Below are 21,731 nucleotides of genomic sequence, written 5' to 3'. Positions count from 1 at the left end.
ACTCCTCCATCGGTGGTCTTCACACATTGATGGATGACATCTGGATCAAATGGGATCCGGTCGTGCACGTTCGGAAACATCAGCCTGTGCAGCTTCAAAGGGGCACATCGTGAAGCTCCGCTTTCTGTTGACACCATGGGGTATGTCGACATCACCATCTACGCCGTGATCTCCACGATGTTGACAGAGGTGGGAAATGTCAAGGTGGCTACGATTGGAACACCAGAAGGTCTCGATGGCTCATGTTGAGTTCGAGACTGCTAAGTAATGGCGAGGCATGGTCTTGGATGCGATGAAGACAATGCTTCACAGGCCGTTATGCGGGCACGGTTCTGTTGTGGGACGATGTTCTTGTCCAAACCGAACGTGTGATGCCTGTGAGCCAGTTGATTAGTGATTTGCAACAACAGCCTCAACAAGCGGAGGCGGCGGCACTAGGGGACTTCAATTTTATTGGTGCTACTCGAGTACAAGTCTCGATTTCCAAGGTGAATACCCTAGGTCTGACCTTCATTGGTTGTACCTAGCAATGTCAATCAGTCAATCGCTCCCTTGTTGAAGGCATTTTCCGGAGAGTTCAGACTTTCTCCAGGGCGGAAACCTTAGACCCGTTGATCGGCGACGACAACGCTTGTGCACTGTTCCCTAGAGGTGTCGCTTTTGCAGAACCTTTTTGTAGTTCAGGCGCTGTCATTAGTGGCGGTTTGGGTTCAGCTGCTGTTCCCTCTGTCAAAAAACGCACAAGGTTAACTCATGACTAAATTATTAGCTCTAGCCTACAAATAGAATAGACCTATTTATTTACTAGAGCTGGTAAGGATTTCCTCCAAATATTTGATCCATGGCTGAGGGAAGCACAACATTACAACACAGCAATACATCATTGACAACGCTGCCTTGTGTAGGCATGCAGTTACTCATCCTTTCCATGGCTGTTCAAGTGGCCTATTGATCAAAGTCATAAAGGGGATAAAATATACTCCCTTTGTAAACTAATATACGACGTTTTAGATCACTACTTTAATGATTTAAAGTGTCTTATATACTAGGTGATTTTCCGCGCGTTGCGCCGGGAATTTAAAGATTAATTTCAGATAAATCATGAATGAAGAAAATGATCTAAATCAAAAGATTTTTTAAGGTAGAAATATTTCATACTTGCACTGTTTGAACAAAGAGTATGCATACTTGCACTGGGTGTGAACAAAGAGTATGCATGAGGTTTGCACAAGGCTGCAAAATAGTGTTAGTGGATGCTGACATGGCACATTTGGTGACATGGAAGGCAGCATGTTGAGAGAATTAGAGTTAGTGGAGATAAACTATTTAGGAATAGTAGATTAGTTTAAAGAGGAAGTACTAGTTTGTTAACACTACTTGTGGACTTGTAAACAAGCGCCCCTGCTTATGGCAAGGTACAACATACTCTACTTAATAAGCTGCCTCATGGACTACGCCAGACCCCAATAATGCAGTTGTTAATTCTAATTATGCACCGTCAGAACATGATCTGCAGCAGGATCAGACTGGAGATCGACACAGCCAGTCGTTGCAAAAACAGATCGATTGCTTAATGCAGCAGGATCAGACTGGAGATCGACAAAGCTAGTCGTCGCAGAAATAGATCGATTGCTTAACTACCAGTTGATGAGATGCTGCTATATTTTATCCCCTTTATGACTCTGATCAATAGGCCGCTTGAACAGCCTTGGAAAGGATGAGTGTGTAACTGCATGCATACACAAGGCAGGGTAAACAGCAACTAGCCAGGTTATGATATGATGTCTTGATAAACTGATGAAAGCCACCAGGGAGTGCTCATAGCCAGTCTGCTTGTTCAGCAGATGCACATTCTTTCAACACCGGTTGTGTTCTGCAAAATAATTTACAAGTTGAGCGAGTGATGAGCTGTGAGAATAACCAGTCCATCAGGTAGGTGTTTCCTGCATGCGCAATGTTTAATATGGCACAATCCTCGACGCAGATTCATAATTTGCAGTGCTCATTAATCAAAAAAGAGGGGTTGACCTTTGATGGTAACGGGAGCTTCTCCGCATCTATGTATAATGAGCATTCCCTAGCTTCTGAACAATCAACACAAAAGCAGCAGTACTTTTCATCGCTGTGTAGGTTCTCCTTCCTTCCTCCATTCTTCATTGTTTTGAATGATACATTGGTCCTGTTGGGTGCTCCATTCTTGATATACATTGCTGTCCATGCATAAGTTTTGAATTCCTTCCTTCGGTTCTGAAGAATTACATTTCTGGTCTTGGTTTTGTTTCTGTAGATACTAGAACTGAGACCTTAGTTGCACCATGCATGTAGCTGGTAATCGTGCTTGTTCATGCGTTTGTGTGTGCCTGTTCATGGATGTTTAACTTCAGTTCTCACTGCTTCATTTACAAATAGACGTTCCCTTCCTCGCACCAACGTGCAGTGCAAACAACTTTGGCGACAATGCCGAGAACCATTTTGGACGGAGGTGAAGACTTCAATGGCGACATCTCCAGGACAGGGTCACACCACCAGACAGACGACCATGGCTACAAAGTCAGGTTCCCGCCGGCGAAGGGCCTCTTCACGGAGTTAGCCGAAGGGGTGAAGGAGACCTTCTTTCCTGACGACCCACTGCGGGAGTACAAGGACCAGCCGAGGTCCAAGAAGCTGTGGTTCGGCCTGGTGCACCTCTTTCCGGTGCTGGACTGGGCCAGGAGCTACACCTTTGGCATGTTCAAGGGGGACTTCATCGCCGGCCTCACCATCGCCAGCCTCTGCATACCTCAGGTAACAAACTAGCAAACTTCGCAAAGCAGCACCGTAGCCTCCACTGGCTTGTCAACGTACTCTGACATGTGCTCCCTCATGGTATCTTACACCAGGACATTGGTTATGCACAGCTTGCTTTCCTGCCAGCACATGTTGGGCTCTGTAAGTTCAGCATACATTTTCATCATTGTTGAGATCTCAGGATTTCCAGTTTTGCTCCTGCAAGTCTGCAACTATAATGACCAGAGTGTTGCTGATTTTTCATTTGCAGACAGTAGCTTCGTTCCACCTCTGATATACGCTGCGATGGGCACTTCCAGGGACATAGCCATCGGTCCAGCAGCCGTCCTGTCGCTATTGCTCGGGACTCTTCTCCAGGAAGAGATCGATCCGGTTAAGAATCCACATGAGTACAGCAGGCTGGCGTTCACCGCAACATTCTTCGCAGGGATCACTCAGGCAATGCTCGGATTCTTCAGGTGAGCGTGCGTGGTCCCTGGTTTACTGACCTGCCACTTCCAGTTTATGATGTCATATTGGCATGAACACCTGGAACTCTCTGAACTGACTCGATTGATCTGCTGCAGGCTAGGGTTTATCATAGAGTTCTTGTCTCATGCAGCCATCGTTGGTTTCATGGCGGGTGCAGCCATTACCATTGGCCTTCAGCAGCTGAAAGGCTTCCTTGGCATCGCAAAATTCACCAAGCAGTCTGACATCATCTCGGTCATGGAATCGGTATGGGGAAATATACAACACGGGGTAAGAATATCCTACCTTCCATATATTCTGTTACTCCTGTCATGAAGACCAATATCTCATCAACTTGTCCTTGTGCTGTTGTTGATTCAGTGTAACTGGCAGACGATATTGATTGGAGCATCCTTCCTGGCGTTTCTTCTAACAACCAAATACATTGTAAGATAGAGTACCAGTACATTTCAAAATTTCATCTTGGTTCTCCTCGAACTATTTGTGATGATCATGCTGTTCCATTGGGATAATTCAGGCCAAGAAGAATAAAAAGCTCTTCTGGGTTTCTGCAATCGCTCCGCTCATTTCAGTGATCGTATCCACATTCTGTGTGTTCATCACCCGTGCAGACAAGCAGGGTGTTGCAATTGTAAGTCAACTTGAGTACTCGCAACTTCTGCCATCAGAAATTTCAGTAGTAACAAATTAATTGAAGATAACTATGTGGATTAATTACTGGATAATTGCAGGTCAAGGATATAAAGCAAGGCATCAATCTACCTTCATTTCATCTCATATATTGGTCTGGCCCATACTTAGCTAAAGGATTCAGAATTGGTGTAGTGGCCGGAATGGTCGGCTTAACGGTAACAAAACCTTTGATGACCTTTTTAGTTTCAATTGCATGGATTTTTTTTAGCATACCCAACAATCTGTCAAAACCAATGCAAACTTTTTTAGGAAGCAATCGCAATTGGAAGAACATTTGCTGCCATGAAGGACTATCAAATAGATGGGAATAAAGAAATGCTGGCCCTAGGAACGATGAACATTGTTGGTTCAATGACTTCATGCTACGTAGGCACAGGTGACTACATTTTTAGAAGAAAAAGTACATACTCCATACAAATATAGCATTCTACTGACAAGATATGCTCCCTTCAGGTTCTATGTCGCGATCAGCAGTCAATTACATGGCTGGCTGCAAAACAGCAGTATCCAATGTTGTTATGGCAATTGTAGTGATGCTTACGCTGTTGTTGATCACTCCATTGTTCAAGTACACGCCCAATGCCATTCTAGCTTCTATCATCATAAATGCAGTGGTTAGCCTAGTTGACTATGAAGCGGCGTACCTTATCTGGAAGGTTGATAAAATGGACTTCATGGCATTGCTAGGAGCATTCTTTGGGGTCGTATTTGCATCAGTGGAGTACGGCTTGCTCATTGCGGTGTGAACTACTACAATTTTTGTCATGTTAATTACAGCTGAATCCTCCTACTGACATGGCTGATGATTCTGGATCTTGCATGGAATAGGTTGCAATATCTCTTGGCAAAATTCTTCTCCAAGTAACACGGCCAAGAACAGCTTTACTCGGTAACCTTCCAAGGACAACAATCTACACGAATGTTGAACAATACCCAGAGGCTAGCAAGGTACCCGGGGTTATGATTGTCAGAGTGGACTCAGCCATCTACTTCACAAACTCCAATTATGTTAAAGAGAGGTAAACTTCTTTTACAAGATTTAATGATTTATTGGCATGATTACTAGTATAGGAACTTATATCCTATTTTCAGAATCCTGAGATGGCTGAGAGACGAGGAGGAACAACAGCAGGAACAGAAGCTGTCCAAAACAGAGTTTCTCATTGTTGAGCTATCTCATAAGGAGACAATGGATTTACTGTATTTTATAATAACAAAGTTACCAATTAATTAGTTGCTTTTTTGCTATCAGTTTATAACACTGATCTACTAACACTTCAACAGCGGTGACTGACATCGACACAGGTGGAATCCATGCCTTGGAGGAGTTGTTGAAAGCACTTGAAAAGCGCAAAATTCAGGTAAAATACCAAAAACTATGATCAGAATTGCACAGCTACTAGCTGCTACCGCAAGAATGTTCATGGAGAAACACTTTACTAAGAAAGAAAAATCCATGTGTGCCACTTACAGCTGATCCTCGCCAATCCCGGGTCAGCAGTGATCCAGAAGCTGCAGTCAGCAAAATTCACGAAGCTCATCGGCGACGACAAGATATTCCTGTCCGTAGGCGATGCGGTGAAGAAATTTGCTCCGAAGTCAGCCCTGAACGTGTGAAGAAAATGCGCCTCACAAAGTGATGTACAGGCAAAGCAAAGATATGTGTTGATGCTGTTTTTATAGAGCAAGGAGCATACATGGCATAGCCTGTGCAAAGGTAAATAATGGAGGTGGTCAGAGTTGGAGCACATCAGGTTTGCAAGGAGGAGATGGTGGCCTAGCTGGACATCTACATCAGTGTATGTGGTCATGGTGTGTGCCGGAGAGCAGTTGGATGGAGGTTCATATCATGATCCATCTTTGGGGTAATTTTTCTCCCCGGTCTTGGATCCACACCTCTGTATCTTGTTAGTGTTTGTACTTCAAGTTGAAGGCTTCATAAAGAGGTTTGAAATTTTGGCCCAGTGGTATGATGCACTAGATTGCGAGGCATGCTCGAACTTGTGTGAATAACAAGGATAGTAAAGGTTTCAACACTGTACTATGATAAGATGAGTTGCTTGCCTGCGCATTCCAGCTCTGGGGTATTGAACCAAACAGATGGTGTGCATGTGTGAACCTTGCTATTGACTGGCAAATGGCAATGCCATGCATTTGTAAGCTGTCGAGTGCTCTCTGTTGCCACAGAACTACAGAAGGCATACGGATGCTTAGTATAGTATATGCTTACTCAAATTTGCTTGACCACGGCAGCTAGGCGCAGAGACAAGTGAGCTCACCGTCTCCGTCCGGATTATCCTTCGCCGCCGCCGCCCCTGCTCCGTTCAGGACGAGATCAATCGTCGCCGCCGTCCGCTTTCCGACGCTACCCAGTAGGAAGCAGCAGACGCGCTTGCTCGGCAGGACGAGACAACAGCGGCTGGCTCGCCTGCGTCGCCAACGCCTCGGCTGCCACGGTGGCGCCCGTGCCGTGCGGCCGACCGCCGACGAGCCCCGTGGTCACTATTTGGGCCTACGTTTTCCGCTCTGTAGTACTGTAAGTTTGGGCCTGAGAGTAACGCCTTCCTCCCTTCTTCTAAGAAAGAAGGAAATGATGCTCAAAAAAAAAGAGAAGGAAATGGCGGCCCACGACGGCCCATATCTCTCTGTTCTTCTCCGTGGAGCTCCCTCCCTCCATGGAAATCCCTTGGCCACCGCCCTCCCCACATGGATGGGATCCCCCGCCTCCAATTCCTCCTCCTCCTCCTCCCCCAATGGCGGCGCCCACCTCTCGCCACCGTCCCCCCTCTCCGTCCTCACACGCGCCGCCCACCTCAGACCGCTCTCCCCTCTCAGACCCATCCTCCCTCCGCTCCTCTCCGCCCAATGTTCGAGCAGCCGCCCTGATTAAGCGCGCCCGCAAAGGCCTACGTAGGCCGGCCGCGTTGCAGCCTCCCAGCCGCAGAGGGTCCAAGATGGGTCTCTTCGCGTATAGCACCCTGTTGATCCACCTGAGCAGGCTCAACACGACGGCCACGGTCATGGACAGGCACCACCAGCTTCTTAGAGAGGGTTTGAAGCCAAATTTACGCCGTGATTCAATGCATTGTGCAAGGATGGTAATGTTAGGCATACAGAGTCAATTATGAATCATATATCTGAGTCTGGGATGAAGCCCGACACGTTCACCTAACCCTCAATTATTCTTGGGTATTGTAGGAACAATGGCTTGGATTCTGCACTTGAGGTTTTCAATCGAATGGATAAAGAGGGGCGTGAGCCAAACGCCGCGACATACTCAACCCTGATCAATTGGCTGTGCGATAGTAGGAAGGTGAACGAGACACTGGATTTGATTAGCAAAATGACACGGTGTGGTGTTTTGCTGTCCCTATTGCTGCGTTGTGTGGCATGGGGCGCATTCAAGATGCCTGGAAGCTGTTTGTTTATATGAAAAAGAAGGGATGCTGACCAACTGTGTGTACGACTATACGTACAGTCACTTATAAGTGAGCAGCTTTTGTCAAGGATGTCCATTGGACTATTTCATAGGTTGGCAAAGAGATGGAGTGCTCCCTAATATGGTGACATAATGCTTTGATGAATGTTCTGGTGGAGGAAGGATAGAAAAATGGATTCTGCACGTACTGTTTGTAATGTGATGCAGAGACATGGTTGTTTACCAGACACCGTGACATACAATGTATTGATCAAGGGCTATTGCACAATTGGTAATACTGATAAGTCAATGTCCATGCTGATCAATATGTTTGAGGGCAGAGCTACAGCTACACTTCTGACACACAACACCATCATCAAAGGATACTGTGACTCAGGGAATACTGCTGCTGATGATGATGAGTGGTCTTATACTCAACTGATCTTTGGCTTTTGCAAGATGGGTGAAATGGAATCAGCTTATCAAATGTTCAATGAAATGAGGGACCATGGGTTTTGCCCAAATGAAGTTACCTACACTGCACCCATAAGTGGATACTGCAAGGACGAGAAACTGGAATGTGCAACAAGAATGTTTGAACACATGAAAATAAGTGGTTGCAGACCAACTGTGCAGACTTGCAATGTTTTAATCCATGGTCTAACTAAGCATAATATTTTTTCTGCTGTACAGGAACTATTGATGATGCTTGAAGAAAATATATCACCAAATGTAGTCACTTACACTACTATAATTGATGGGTTATGCAAAAATGGGGCCGCATCTTTGGCCCTTGAAATGTTCAACAGGATGGTTGAGCATAACTGCTCACCTAATTTGCATATTTACAGTTCTCTTATCCAAGCTCTGGGTCAAGAAGGCAAGGTAGAGGAAGCTGAGGAATTGTTTACAGAATTGTGAAGCGACGGCTTAGTCCAGATGAAGTCGCTTATGCTAAGATGATCAAAGTTTATGTAATGTCAGGCAACGCAGATCGTGCCTTGGATTTTCTGTGGAAAATGATAACTGCTGGATGCCGACCAACCTTGTGGATATGGTATTTTAATTGAAGGCTTGCAAAATGAATACCTGATGGTGGACCAGAAACTTGTAGCCTTTCCTGATGTAGTCTCAGACTGCAACTTTGATTACCAAATACTAATTAACAAAGATACCATTTCAGTCTTGTCTTCTAAATTAGCAGAACTGGATCTTAGACTATCTCAACAGTTGCACGATGCATTGTTGTCTGGATTAAGCAGAAGTCAGAGATGGTTTAAGGCAGTGAAGCTGTACAGACACATGGTTGGTCAGGGTTTATGCCCAAACCAGGAGGCATATAATTGTTATTTCACTTTTGAGAGCCCTGAAAGTTGACCTAGCTATGGATGTATTCAGACATGTGTCTGCTCAGTGTCGTGAACTCCACCTTGTTTGTTATAAAGAACTAATATGTGCTTTATGCCAACTTCATAGAAGAAATGAAGCCCAATTTGGTAATCGGGGAATTTTAATTCTGATGACATTGTATGGACTGTTCTCATCAATGGACTGATTGGGGCTGGATACGAAGACTTGTGCATGGAGTTTCTGCACATCATGGAAAAAAATCATCATAAGCCTAGCTTCCGTATGTGCACAATTTTAGCAAGGGAAGCATTGAAAGAGTAGCCATAGAATCAGCTGGACTTGATGCACTGCAGCAATTTGGGATTTTCTTCTGATGCCTGATGTGCCAGAGCTGTTAATCTGGAGTGAGTTAGATGGCTAGAGGGACTTTTCGTTGTTTTGCTACTTGGTCTTCCTTGATCCTTGTTATCTATTCCCAAGGCTTCCGCATTGTGCTTCCCGTGAGAAGTGAGATCAAAGAATGCCTATGTGCAGCAAGTTTCATATCCAGTTTAGATGTTACACGCTGAACATTCCCATCATTTTGCACTCTACACTGATTACCAACCTCCATTTCAAACCTCAGGTACGGACTTCAATTCCTGTGCTTAAATTCTAATTTTCTATATCCTGTGATGGTTCTGTAAAGTTGTGGTGCATAATACCTTCAAGATTCTGGTTGTGTTTAGGATTCCTAGGGATTGTCAGAAATGGGAACCAGAGTTGGAAGACCCAAAAGATCAATTCCGTGAATACTTCCTGGTTGCCCTTTAATTGGAAATTGGTGCAAGATGCATCAGGTGCTACACCTCTTACACTGTCCGCATTTTGCATAGGCATAAAAAAGAGCTGTTTGCCCTGCCATAAACTCAAACTGAAAACATATGCACAGTGTAAAGCTGTTACCAATTTCCTGGACTCTATTTGGACAAGTCCCTTGCGAGTTGCGAGCATGGTTGCCTTGCTCGCTGCTCGTGGGCATGGGAAATCAGCCACCCTTGGTCTTGCTATTGCTAGAGCCATTGCAGGTGGTAAGCTCAACCAGATGAGCCTCCCCATATGAGCATGCCTTGTTGGGATTTAGCTTCTACTTAGGCCAAAGGGGCGGTCCACGGCGCTCCTATGCAAGCCAACACGATGGAAAGCAGCACGCAGGCCCTCTGAACTGGGCCGCATAAATGTATGAATGCAGCAGGCACAACATGTCAGCAATTTGGGGCCTCCTTGGGGTTCAACGATGGCCACCCCCGCAGCTCGAGGACGAGCTGCTAAAAAAGAGCGGTGTAATGTCAGAGGTGTAGATCTCTCCCTTAGTCCATTGGAGATGATAAGTAAGATATCTATCTAGTCAAGGAAGATGTTGATTCAGTTAGGAAGATATAAATATGGTTTGTTAGGACAGTCAAGATTCTATTCTTAGGCATAAAGTAAGACTTTCCTATTAAAGGGACACCATGTACCCATAAGGATTATTGAATAGATGAGAATAAACTACTCCCTCCAGGGGCGAATCTACTGTACAGGCTTTAACAGGCTTGAGCCTGCCCTCCAACCGGATCAATTAGGCCTTTACTGCTCATGGTACAGGGCTTAACCCAGTAAATCGACTGCATTTTGGCCCATCTCAGTGCCTCTTGCTTGTTTGAGCCTGCCCTACAATTAAGTTCTAGATTCGCTGCTGACTCCCTCTGTTCACTTTTATAAGACCTTGAAGACATTTCAGACAATGTGCCAAACAGCCTATTTTGAGTTGTTTGAAACAACTTACAAAAGTGAATGGGAGGGGGGGGGGGGGGGGGGGGGGGGGGGTAGTAAAGATGTAATCCTCGTCCCGAACCTTCTCTCCCTCTTATCCCCGGCACCATGGCTGGCCAACCTTCGCTCCTCGGAGCTGTAACCCCAACCGTGTCACATTCATCGGTCTTAGGACCGGTTCCAGTCCTAGCACATGACAATCTGATACTCTATATATTTTGGTTTGGAATCTGATCAGAAAACCTGCCCAAACTGATTTCATGGACGCCAATTGGTTCAGAAACCGCTATGCTGCTCGTGTTACTAGCATATATAGCAATACTCGAGTCTGAGAAAGAAAGAGCAACCAAACTTGTGTTGGGCTTTCATGCATGGTTGCAGTTTTTGGAGCTCAAACTCAGTTCGAGTCGAACCCTGTAGCAGAATCCGTCGCATATTTTCACGGTGCGGCCGTCGGTCCGTGATCCAACGACGTTCAAGAGTGAAAGCTCCATACGTCCATGGCCCCAGGGGACATTGCGGGTAAACTGAGCAGTGAGAGGCGTGGAGCTTCTAGCCAGGCCGACTGCTCCGCAACGCTGCCATTCCAGCCTACCTTTGGTCGCTTGCCTGCACAGCACAGCACAGCGCAGCACGGCGACGGGGCCTCATCACGTGGCGCCGCTTCGGAGAGACCTACCACGTACTCCGTCGTCAGGAGCCTTGTTTGTTTCGCTCCACAGCGGTCAATGTCTAGCTAGCCAGCAGCGGTACTGCCGGCGCAAGCGACACGAAAACGACGAAGACGGCTAGGCTAGGCCACACGATCCGTTCGAGCATTCTATGCCCCGCGAAATACTACACTAAATGTAAAGTACCCGGGCGTTGTTGTACTACTCCCTCCGTTCCAAAATATGGCCACGATTCGTTCGACCGTTCTATGGTGAAAATCTGGCCATTTTTTTAAAACTTCAACTCAGAATGACCCAGTCTGAAAATATTTCACAAACTGGTCCCTTGTCGCATGATGCCCGGGACTGGGGATGGCGCCCTAACCCGGGGCGTCATGCTATCTAGCAGAGTTAATTACACGATAGTACCACAATTGGGGCCGTGGTGGCGAATTGGTACCAGTTTTGAAAAATTTTACGTGTCAGTACCATGTTTGGACCGAACCGTTGCAAATCGGGCTAAACTTTGTATTTGTACGTATTGACGCTGGAACTGACCGCCCGGGCCCGCGCGTCAGATGCCACGCTGGCGAATCGGCACGCGCCCGCTCGCTCGATAGGTGCGGTCCGGCTCGAACCGGACCGGCCCGTGCTCCACTCTGTTCCTCCTCGCTCCTGCCTCCCTCCTTGCTCCTCTCTCGTCGCCCTCGTCACCGCCGGCAGCTTTGCCGGAGCGGAGCGCCGCCGCCCGCCATGGTTTTCGAAGACGAAAGCAGTGAGGACACGTCCAGCCTGCCGTACATGCACTCGACCTCATCCACGGACGGGCTTAACCAGGTGATTTTCCTTGAGCTAGGTCTAGGGTTAGGGTTTCAGATTTGGGGCTTTTTGATTTGGTTGATTTCGCTGGGCTTTGATTTGGGCATTTTGATTGTACGAGCTTCGGCAGGTCCCTTTCAGCGTTGAAGATCCAGATTACCAGGGGCTTGAGCTGGAAACGATGTCGCCATGTGAGAAGCACGGCAAGGCATCTGAGAGGCTTGTCGCATTTGAAGGAACAGACACAGGGAGAAGGTTCCTAGCATGTGCAGAGCCGGTATGAATTCTATGCTGATAGTGGGATATTATATATAGGTTGATAGTGTCATATTATTGTTGGTTTGACAGTGCCATATTGAACATGAGTGAACATGAGTACAAGGCCTGATTATTAAGGGCATATTCATTTTTGCAACAACAGTAGCTTGTGTAGTTTAATGACAGTGGTACTGTTATTTTGCAGTGGCATTGTTCTTGCTATCATGTGAAATAATCAGTTTGAGGTTTCTACAGGTTTACTGTTGCTGTTGTGGCATTTTTATGTAGTAGAATGGAGTACTCAGTTGAATGACAGTGCTACTGTTAATTATGTTCCTGTTATTTTTGGTCCTGTTTGGAACTAAATATTGAGTGAACTGTAACTCTTATGTTGGGATGGACCTGCTGTTATGTATCTAATTACTTGAAATATCCAGTTGAATGGATAGTATGTACTGCATATGCTTTGGCAGTTCACCAAATTTGCAGTTTGAGATTGCTCTCTCTTGTTTTGTAGCTGATTAACAAAATCTAGTTCAAAGTTGTAGCTGAGTGGTGCTGTAATTTGTCATGTTGTTATTTAGTGGGTAGGTACATCTCAATTACTAGTGTAGCTTAGTGGTGCTATTATTACCAATGTACAGTGTTATTGCTTTGCACTAGTTATTTACCTGTGCTTCTGAAGTAACATGTTTATTTTTTTTTATCTTTTTGCCTTTTTGCAGGAAGGGCAGAATTGTGGGTTTGTTGAATGGGTTGATCACCAGTGGCCCCCAACAATGCAAAATGCATTGTTGAAGCTGTGGGCCATGGTTGAAGATAGCAAGAGTGCTAGGGTGAATGATAATCTTGAAAGTTCTTTCACTATCCACCATCTGACAGAAGAGAAGAACAAGCTGGAGGCCAACTATGACAAGTTAGTCCAAGATGTGCATCAACTTATGAGCTTCCAGGAGGACAGGGTGGTGGATTTCAGATATCTGCAGGATAACCTTACATATCAGCAGCAATGCAGAAGTGAACTGGTGGCTGATATGAAGGCACAGATGGCAAAGAAAGATGCAGAGTTTGAGAAGCTTAAGCAGAATTATGAAGTGCTACTGAACCTGACAAGAGCACAAGCAACAGTCATCCAGAACTTGAAGTTGAGGCATATTAAAGACAAGCAATTGCTTAGTGAAGATAAGATGAACTTGGAGTTGAAGAATGCAGAGCTCACAAAGTCTGAGGAGAAGCTCACCTAAGAGAAGCTATAGTTGAAGCTTCAGATTGCTGAGCTGATGAAGGCAGAGGAGAAGCTGAAGGAGAAGATCAAGGGGATCTAGGCCATCTTAGAGAAGTGAAGAAAATGAATATGAGACTAGTGGGTAATGCTGACCTTTTGGGCATGATGGTTGTGTAGTGTATGGCTCTACTAATTGTGAACTATGTCTGTGTATATATGTAGTAGATATGCTTTTCATCCTTTTGTCAGAAAAGGATGAACTATGCATTTAAACTCAAACTCCACTATGTATTTGTGATGGACCTGCTGTGTACCCTATAATATGTTGAACTCCAGTAAGTATTGTGTGTTATGTTGGCTAGACTTGAAATGATGATATATCATGCATTGGAAGATGGATCAGATATTCTGTGCTATGAGATGTAGACTAAAAGTTATGATTTCTCTTGCAATAGGTTTTATATTTTTATATTAGATGATTATGTTAGCATTGGAAGACTATTTGATGGTTATGTTAGCACTGGAATATTATATGGTTATGTTATATCATGCATTGGAAGCCCATGTTGGTTAGGTTAAGTTGGTTCCGTCGACCCCTAGCCACCGTAAACCCTAATGGTTAGATTAAGGTGGTTTCGTCGACCCCGAGCCACCGTAAACCATCATGGTTAGGTTAAGTTGGTTCCGTCGACCCCTAGCCACCATAAACCCTAATGGTTAGGTTAAGGTGGTTCCGTCGACCCCGAGCCACCGTAAACCATCATGGTTAGGTTAAGGTGGTTCCGTCGACCCCTAGCCACCGTAAACCATCATGGTTAGGTTAAGTTGGTTCCGTCGACCCCTAGCCACCATAAACCCTAATGGTTAGATTAAGGTGGTTCCGTCGACCCCGAGCCACCGTAAACCATCATGGTTAGGTTAAGGTGGTTCCGTCGACCCCGAGCCACCGTAAACCATCATGGTTAGGTTAAGTTGGTTCCGTCGACCCCTAGCCACCATAAACCCTAATGGTTAGATTAAGGTGATTCCGTCGACCCCGAGCAACCATAAACCATCATGGTTAGGTTAAGGTGCTTCCATCGACCCCGAGCCACCCAAGTGGACATAAACCATCAAGTTATCCACCCAAGTGGCATCAATCCATCAACCATCAAGTTATCCCCAACAGAACCATCAAGATATCCATTGGCATCAGCAGAAGTTGCTTTAGTGGCATCAAACCCAAAAGAAAACACATTGTAGTGGCATCGAACTCTAAATAGTATATCATTGTAGCATGAGCACAAGTTGGTGCTGTGTCATCAAAGCAAAACAAAGCACAATGTATCATCAGCAACAGTTGCTGCAGTGGCATCAAACCAAAATAAATCACATTGTAGCAGCAGCACAAGTTACTGCAGTGGCATCAAACCAAAATAAAGCACATTGTAGCAGGAATACAAGACATTGTAGTGGCATCAAACCAAAAGATAACATGCCACATTGTAGCAGGTGCACATTGTAGAATCAACAGAAGTTTGCATCACCTTCTGCCACCTCTACTAGCATTGAACCAGGCCATCCATCCAGTGTGTGTGCCATCAGTTGGTGGAGGAGCACTAGAAGTTGAGGCACCATACTGCCTTGGGGCAGAGAAAGGCCTTGAAGAATTTGCACCTCTCCCAGCAGAAGATTGAGCACTAGAAGATGCTCTTCCAGATCCTCTTCCACCACCAGCCCTTCTTCCTGCACCTCTACCAGCACCACTTCCACCACCTCTACCAGCAGCACTTCCAGTTCTTCCTCCTGGTGTTGGAGCAGGAGCCCTAGTTGTTGCAGGTGGAGCAGCTCTTGGTGTTGGTGCAGGAGCTTTAGGTGTTGGTGTAGGAGCCCTAGTTGTTGGTGCAGGAGATCTAGCTGTTGCTGAAGCAGCTCTAGGTGTTGTTGCAGGAGCTGTAGGAGCAACACCTCTTGCTTGTGAATTCCTTCCAGCAGGCTTGGAAAACAATTCAAAGGAAACACAGTTAATAATACTACAAATAAGAAAGGTAATTTACAGAAACATCAAAATGAAGAACTAGTACAAAGGGGCTTACCACATGTTTGTTCTTTCTTAAGGCCAACTCAGGTTTCAACTGTTTAAGGCAGGTTGTGTATTTATGCCCTTGTAATCCACAATTGCTACAAGTTATTGTCCCCATTCTTGAGGTGGACTTTGGCTTTGGAACTTCAAATTTTCCCTTTATTCTCTTCTCTTTCCTTCTTCCTTTCTTCACTTTAAATGCTGGTGGTTCTATGTCTGGACCTGGGGTCTTTGTCCAGTCATGCTCACCAGGGACAGGATATATCATTGGTTCATATGCTGCCAAATAATATGGTTTCTTGAAGAATTTGCTTACAAAGTCCTCTGGAAACCTTTTTGCCTTGTTGATTGCTGAGATGGCATGGTTACATGGGATGCCACTGAGGTCCCACTTTCTGCAACCACAGGTTTCAACTTCCAAATTGACAGCATGTGTTTGCTCACCACTAGTTACTTGCCACAAGTTAACACCTGCTTGAATGGGTTTGCAGTACCTGGCCCTTTCCTTTTCAATCTCCAACTTCTCACTGTAATGTGGTGTGATCTCCCATCTAGCTTCCCTTCCACTCTCTCTATTCCTGTGCCACCTAACCATCTGCTTATCCTTTATGCCATCACACATAGTTCTTATTGGTTTTTTCCTATGATCTAGGATGTACTTGTTAAACACCTCTGACAAATTGTTGACAACCAAGTCAGTCTTGCTATTTGTGTCAAATGCATGCCTAGCCCATGTTTTCTTGGGTATTGCACTAAGCCACTGCCAAGCTTCCACACTCTCAGCTTTGAGATCATCCATTGCTTTATTAAATTTGTGTTCATTATATGCATAACTGGCATTATCCATGCACTTCTTAAGGTCCTCCCCCCTAAAGCCAGCATTCTGGAAGTTTGCATATATGTGTCTTAAGCAGAATCTTTGATGACTGTTAGGAAAAACTCTATTCACTGCATATAATAGCCCCTGGTGCACACAATTTAAACAGCTAAGCTACTGTCTAATACACATGTAAACACATATTTAGCAGGCAAAGCAAGGTGGATAAACATACCTTCTGTCTGTCTGACATTATAGTATATGGACCATACTGTCCAACTTCTCCTCCAAGACAAATCTTCAGTTGGTGTAGAAACCAGCACCAGTTTGCTTTGTCCTCTTGTCCAACAATGCCAAATGCCAGTGGGTATATGTTGTTATTGCCATCTCTACCAGTGGCAGCAAGGATTTGTGCACCAGTGGTCAGCTTGATAAAACATCCATCAATACCTAAAACAGGAAGTAAACATAACATGTCAAATGCATTTATATGTGCAACCTATTGAAACTAACAACATCAAAGTAGTGTACAAGCTAAAATGAACTAACCAATGAATGGTCTACAGCCCTGTAGAAATCCCTCCCTTGCTCCATTGATGCAGTAAAACATGGCATGGAATCTTGGTCCTGGATGTGGGATTTTTTCAGTGGCTTTTGGAGTTACAGTGGTGACTATAACTCTACTCCCAGGGTTTGTATCCATCACAGTCTGAGCATAGTCTCTCAGCCTTGGGTATTGCTTCCTATGATCTCCCAACACAGCCTCAACAGCTAAGTTTTTTGCCCTATATGCCATAGCCTTGGGCACATCCACACCATACTTTTCCATGCAGGCATCAATAAGTGTATGTATGCTAGTACTGACATCAGATCTGAATAGTGGCTCATATTGCTTTGCAAGCCACTTTGCACTTACCCTGCTTGTTTCAGTAGAACTAGGGCAGGTGTGTTGTATCCTCATCTTCTTAATTACAAAAGTGTTTTCCCCTTTTATAACAGCTGCCACAATGCAGAACTTACAATGTTCATTCTTGCAATGCACAATGATCCTCTGATCTGAGTTCCTGTGATACTTGAAGTCTCTGCACTGAGTGATGTGCAAGCTCAACAGAGCATCTCTGAATTGATGTTGATCTTTGAAGCACATATGCAGTTTTAGTTGTTGGTGTGGTTGTTCCAAATCCTCATTGTACCATACTCTAGCTGGCCTCTTCTTTGCCCTACTCTTCCTTTTTTGAGGTAGCACAAATGCTAGTGGCTCAAACCCATCATCTTCACTGTCCTTCAATAAACTATCATCTTCTTCATCTGATGATGGTTTCCAATCAGGTTGCACTTCTTCTAAAACACTGGAATGTGACCTTGTTGTTGGTCCCCTCCTTACTTGCAACTTCTGCTTCTTCTTTGCTGGCACATATATTTTTTCCTCCTCTTCTGGAACAATAGGGTCATCATCCTCCAACTCAAATAATTCCTCTACCTCTGTGTCACCCTCATAATGCACTTGTTCTTCATCCTCTAATTCTTCTTCTGATTCTTCATCCTCTGTTTCTTCCTCATGTTGCTCTTGTACTTCTTCCTCTCTCTGTCTATTTCCCTCTTCCATCTCCATGTCTTCAGCATCATGCATTTCCTCATTATAGTTAGGCCTTAAATCCCCCATGTCACTATCATACTGCCCTTCAGATCCTTCAGATGAACATGCATAACTGCCATCATAGCCAACTTGTTCTTCTTCCACAACTTCTTTTAACTTGGGATTTAGAACACTCCTGCTCTCTTGTGTTAAAACAGCAGGGCCTACAGCTGCAATATAACTGCTACTCTGACCTTCATAAGCAACACCTTGCTGATCAACAGCATAAACAGGAGGATCGGCAAGATCAAAAACAACAGGCTCAGAATATTCAGTTATATCTAAATTTTGCTTCTGTACAAAACCCTTCTGTGGTACACTGACAGCTGGTGGACAAGCCCTAAATAGCAAATTAAGCACCAAACTCTCCTCATTCTGCCTCTTGATCAACTGTAGTTTAACATTACTATCAACCAATTCCAAGCCCTGCTCTCCTGGGGTCTCCATGTAAAACATCAGTGAATCATCAATACTAAAGCCTTGGGTTTCCATCAATGCAACCATATTTAGATATGTCACATCTGAACAGCTTAATTTCCTCTCTAACAGATCATTATTGTCAAAATGGATCCTAACATTCCATATGTCTTCATATAAACTACAATTCACATGCAATTTGCCTAATCAGTACACTATAACCCTAATTAGCAAATAAATGAGAAGAAAAAAAAGAGACAGAAACAGAAACTTACAGGACGCCGCCGAGCCCGTGGGTCAGCTCATGGCTATTGCTAGGGTTCGCCACCCATTGCTTTGCCAGCCGTACCCGCTGCTCCATGGACAGTGCGGGCTCAATGAACTCGTCGTCGTCGCTGGAGTACTCAGAGCTCGAGTAGCCATCGCCGCCCTCGATTGGAGATCTCCCCTCGATTCCTCCTGCCGCGCCGATGCCGAAGAGGGGAAGGTTTGCGCCGCCGCCATCGCCGTCGCCGCCATCGCCGTCGCCGCCACCGCCGCTGCCGCCACCACCGCCCGGGGGTGCCGCCGCCATCGCCGTACGCGCAGGGGAGCTAGGGTTCGTCGACGAATAGAGACGGCGAGGAGGAACAGAGTGGAGCACGGGCCGGTCCGGTTCGAGCCGGACCGCACCTATTGAGCGAGCGGGCGCGTGTCGATTCGCCAGCGTGGCATCTGATGCGCGGGCCCGGGTACAAATACGAAGTTTAGCCCGATTTGCAACGATTCGGTCCAAACGTGGTACTGACACGTAAAAATTTTCAAAACTGATACCAATTCGCCACCACGGCCCCAATTGTGGTACTATCGTGTAATTAACTCTATCTAGCATGGCGCCCTAGCCTCGGGGGGCATGCAAAAGGGTCTGTTTTGGAAATATTTTCAGATTGAAGTTTTGAAAAAGGGTCAGTTTCGTCCATCTTCACATTGTATGCTCCACAAAATATTGTCTCGATGTTGTACGAGTACCGACATAAAGGTACTTGAATGTTTTGATTGAGTGTGTGCGCACCAGTCACCAGCACGCTTCGTATGCTTTTGCATGCCAGCAGGCTTGTTCCCGGTTGATTCAAACGGCTGGTCTTTCATCACCAATCACCAGCAGTATGTATTCAATTCAAACACTATGCGATGTCGGCTCGGCTCAAAATTGATGAGATCACGGTTTGGGTGCGCCATATTGAATACCCTGGCCAGTTCTGCTGTCCGTCCGCCTTGATCACGCGCTGTCCGTGATCCACTTCGGTTTCTGACCGAGGAGCCACTATACTTTCTTAAAGTGCGTCGCGTCAGTAGACTAGTAGCCCGTGCGTGATGCATGTGATCGACGTTTCTTCTCCTTGCCATGCTTCAAGTTGAGCAGTGTGTGCGTGTGTGAACACGTAGTACGTTCAAGCTAAATATAATATCCGATGCGACATGCACTTATCTTTACTTTGAAATGAAATTAGATATCATCTTTTATTTCCTCTCTGCATGCAGGAGTATATGCGTATGCTCCCATGTGTAGTGTCTCTGTTAGGATTTGTTCTTTTATTCCCTGACCAAGTGTATATGTAAGTTGGTTACTCTGGTTCGTTGAGAACTTCGGCCAACAATGTTTTGTTTTTATATCGACGTACGTAGGAGAATCCCATGTGTAAATTTTACTCAACATGAGTGCTTTTTATGATTAACCAAGGTCATGATCTTGTCTGGCTTTATATACATACGTGTATTCCGATAAAGAAACATTATATGTATTGGAAGTCGCATTCTGAGAGATGCATGTGTCAACATCGACCATCCTAATAATGGACATGCTAAATAAGTAAGCAAGCATATGCGCGCACCTTGAAGGTTCAGTTCAGATATGTAAAGTGGTGTGACTAAGCTGGGACTGGGAGACCTCAAATTATAGTAACCCAACAGGCAACAGGTAATAACTAGTGGTACTGCAAATAAGTCCGGAGCTTACAAGCCGTACGTACAAAATAACCAAAGAACAGCTAGCCGCAGCCCGCAGCTGGGACGGCGTACGTACGTAGACGACGATATTACAGATGAAGCGAGGTGTCCACGTCTACATCACCCCTATAGCCCGAATTCTGCATTCTCGGCACCTCCCCCCACGAGCCCGCCGCCGCCGCCGCCGCGGGCTGCGACGCCTGAACGCCGCCGTTGTCGCCGCCGAAGCCGCTGTAGGCGGACGCGCCGTGCAGGGGCCTGGACGGCCGCACCAGGTCCGGGTGCAAGAACCACCTCGGCCGCTCGTCGCCGCCGGCCGCCGTGGGCTGCAGGCCAAGGTCGAGAGGCGCCGGCGGCAACGGGGAGCCGGCGCGGTCGGTGGCGTCGGCGGAGTGGTGCACCCGCTGCAGCTCCCTGCCCTCCCGCATCTCCTTGACCCTCTGCAGGTTCCTGAACCGCTCCTGGAGGAGGGCTATGGACGACGTGTGGATGATCGACGGGGAAGCCTCATTGCGCCCCTGCCTTCTCATCGGCGAGATGGACTTGCTTACGACGAGTAGCTGGCTCGCAAGTGCTTCTTGTTGCAGAGCTAGGACTGGCTTAGCTCACTTGTAGTGGGTAGAGCGAGCCAGCTAGGTGGGTATGCGAGTGTGCGATGCGAGAGGGAGGGGTGGCGCTGTCTGGTCTGGTTGGAGCTAGCTAGCAAGCTGCAAATGGACCGATCACTGGCTGAGGGGAGGTTGGAGGGGGCGAGCCGGGGTATATATATGTATGTAGGAGGGAGGAGGCATGGGGGGTTTGCGTAGCATAGATTGTCTGTCCTCTTGCACTAATACTCTCACACTGGCTAGTGGCTAGTGGCTACTCATGATCGATGATGCGTTCGTTTGGGCATGCACAGTGATCGCATGTGTTTCCGCGCCAACTCAAATCCAAGGGATCCAATCCAAGGCCCGTCCACTTTGCTGGCGAGCTAAAGTGGTTCGGGGAGGAAGAAAGGGAAGGGAATCGGGGCGAGGGGTGGAAAGTCCAAGCGGCAAAATGCCTCCGGGCCGGGGTAGGGTGTATGCATGGACATGGACATGGACATGAATGGTGTGGCGCGTGCAGCTAGCTAGCGCTGGTGTAGTGGTGGTGTGGTAGGGGGTTGGGTTTGGTTTGGTTTGGTTTGGTTTGGTGATTGGATGTGAGGCGCCACTTTTTAAAGTCGGGTGAGGCCGGGGAGGTAGTACAAAGGGCCCTGGAGGCTAGCGCTTGGCGCGAGACAGCGGGGAGGAATATGGTCGTATAGGATTTCGTGGTGCTCCTTGTCCTCTAACCCTTGACGTCTCCCTTCCTTCTCTTTTAC

The 21,731-nt window shown here is 46.2% G+C and overlaps 4 protein-coding genes and 1 long non-coding RNA gene across 6 annotated transcripts; 3 read left to right on the top strand and 2 right to left on the bottom strand.

Annotated features, from left to right (window-relative positions):
• The first annotated feature begins 2,457 nt into the window (after positions 1-2,457).
• LOC123084958 (sulfate transporter 1.2) lies at positions 2,458-5,805 on the top strand. 2 transcript variants are annotated; one of them, XM_044506500.1, is made up of 13 exons: positions 2,458-2,784; positions 2,880-2,928; positions 3,038-3,245; positions 3,354-3,528; positions 3,619-3,684; positions 3,776-3,889; positions 3,990-4,106; positions 4,201-4,327; positions 4,405-4,691; positions 4,780-4,970; positions 5,044-5,129; positions 5,236-5,312; positions 5,425-5,805. In XM_044506500.1, the coding sequence occupies exons 1-13, from the start codon at positions 2,458-2,460 to the stop codon at positions 5,566-5,568; spliced, it is 1,968 nt and encodes a 655-aa protein (XP_044362435.1). In that variant the 3' UTR covers positions 5,569-5,805. The 2 variants fall into 2 exon arrangements, with proteins under 2 accessions (XP_044362435.1, XP_044362436.1); XM_044506501.1 differs by lacking the exon at positions 2,880-2,928 and having other exon boundaries at positions 3,013-3,245.
• A 796-nt stretch (positions 5,806-6,601) lies between these two features.
• Positions 6,602-10,485, top strand: LOC123084955 (uncharacterized). Its single transcript, XR_006439474.1, has 3 exons — positions 6,602-7,049; positions 7,150-9,344; positions 9,448-10,485. It is a non-coding gene; the product is annotated as an uncharacterized lncRNA (long non-coding RNA).
• A 95-nt stretch (positions 10,486-10,580) lies between these two features.
• Positions 10,581-13,732, top strand: LOC123081695 (uncharacterized). Its single transcript, XM_044504243.1, has 3 exons — positions 10,581-12,000; positions 12,113-12,259; positions 12,966-13,732. The coding sequence occupies exons 1-3, from the start codon at positions 11,917-11,919 to the stop codon at positions 13,482-13,484; spliced, it is 750 nt and encodes a 249-aa protein (XP_044360178.1). The 5' UTR covers positions 10,581-11,916; the 3' UTR covers positions 13,485-13,732.
• Positions 13,733-14,987: 1,255 nt separating this feature from the next.
• LOC123083718 (uncharacterized) lies at positions 14,988-18,758 on the bottom strand. Its single transcript, XM_044505670.1, has 5 exons — positions 18,673-18,758; positions 16,894-18,578; positions 16,580-16,794; positions 15,541-16,491; positions 14,988-15,440 (listed from the first exon to the last, which is right to left on the bottom strand). Exons 1-5 carry the CDS (start codon positions 18,756-18,758, stop codon positions 14,988-14,990), a joined length of 3,390 nt encoding a protein of 1,129 aa, XP_044361605.1.
• Positions 18,759-20,333: 1,575 nt separating this feature from the next.
• On the bottom strand, positions 20,334-21,382 carry LOC123081694 (uncharacterized). The gene has a single exon (XM_044504242.1). It carries the CDS (start codon positions 20,911-20,913, stop codon positions 20,473-20,475), a length of 441 nt encoding a protein of 146 aa, XP_044360177.1. The 5' UTR covers positions 20,914-21,382; the 3' UTR covers positions 20,334-20,472.
• Positions 21,383-21,731: the final 349 nt, after the last annotated feature.

The sequence above is a fragment of the Triticum aestivum genome, chromosome 4A, assembly GCF_018294505.1.
Source record: "Triticum aestivum cultivar Chinese Spring chromosome 4A, IWGSC CS RefSeq v2.1, whole genome shotgun sequence".
In the NCBI taxonomy this organism is placed as follows: Eukaryota; Viridiplantae; Streptophyta; class Magnoliopsida; order Poales; family Poaceae; genus Triticum; species Triticum aestivum.
This window is presented reverse-complemented; position numbering and strand designations above follow the sequence as displayed.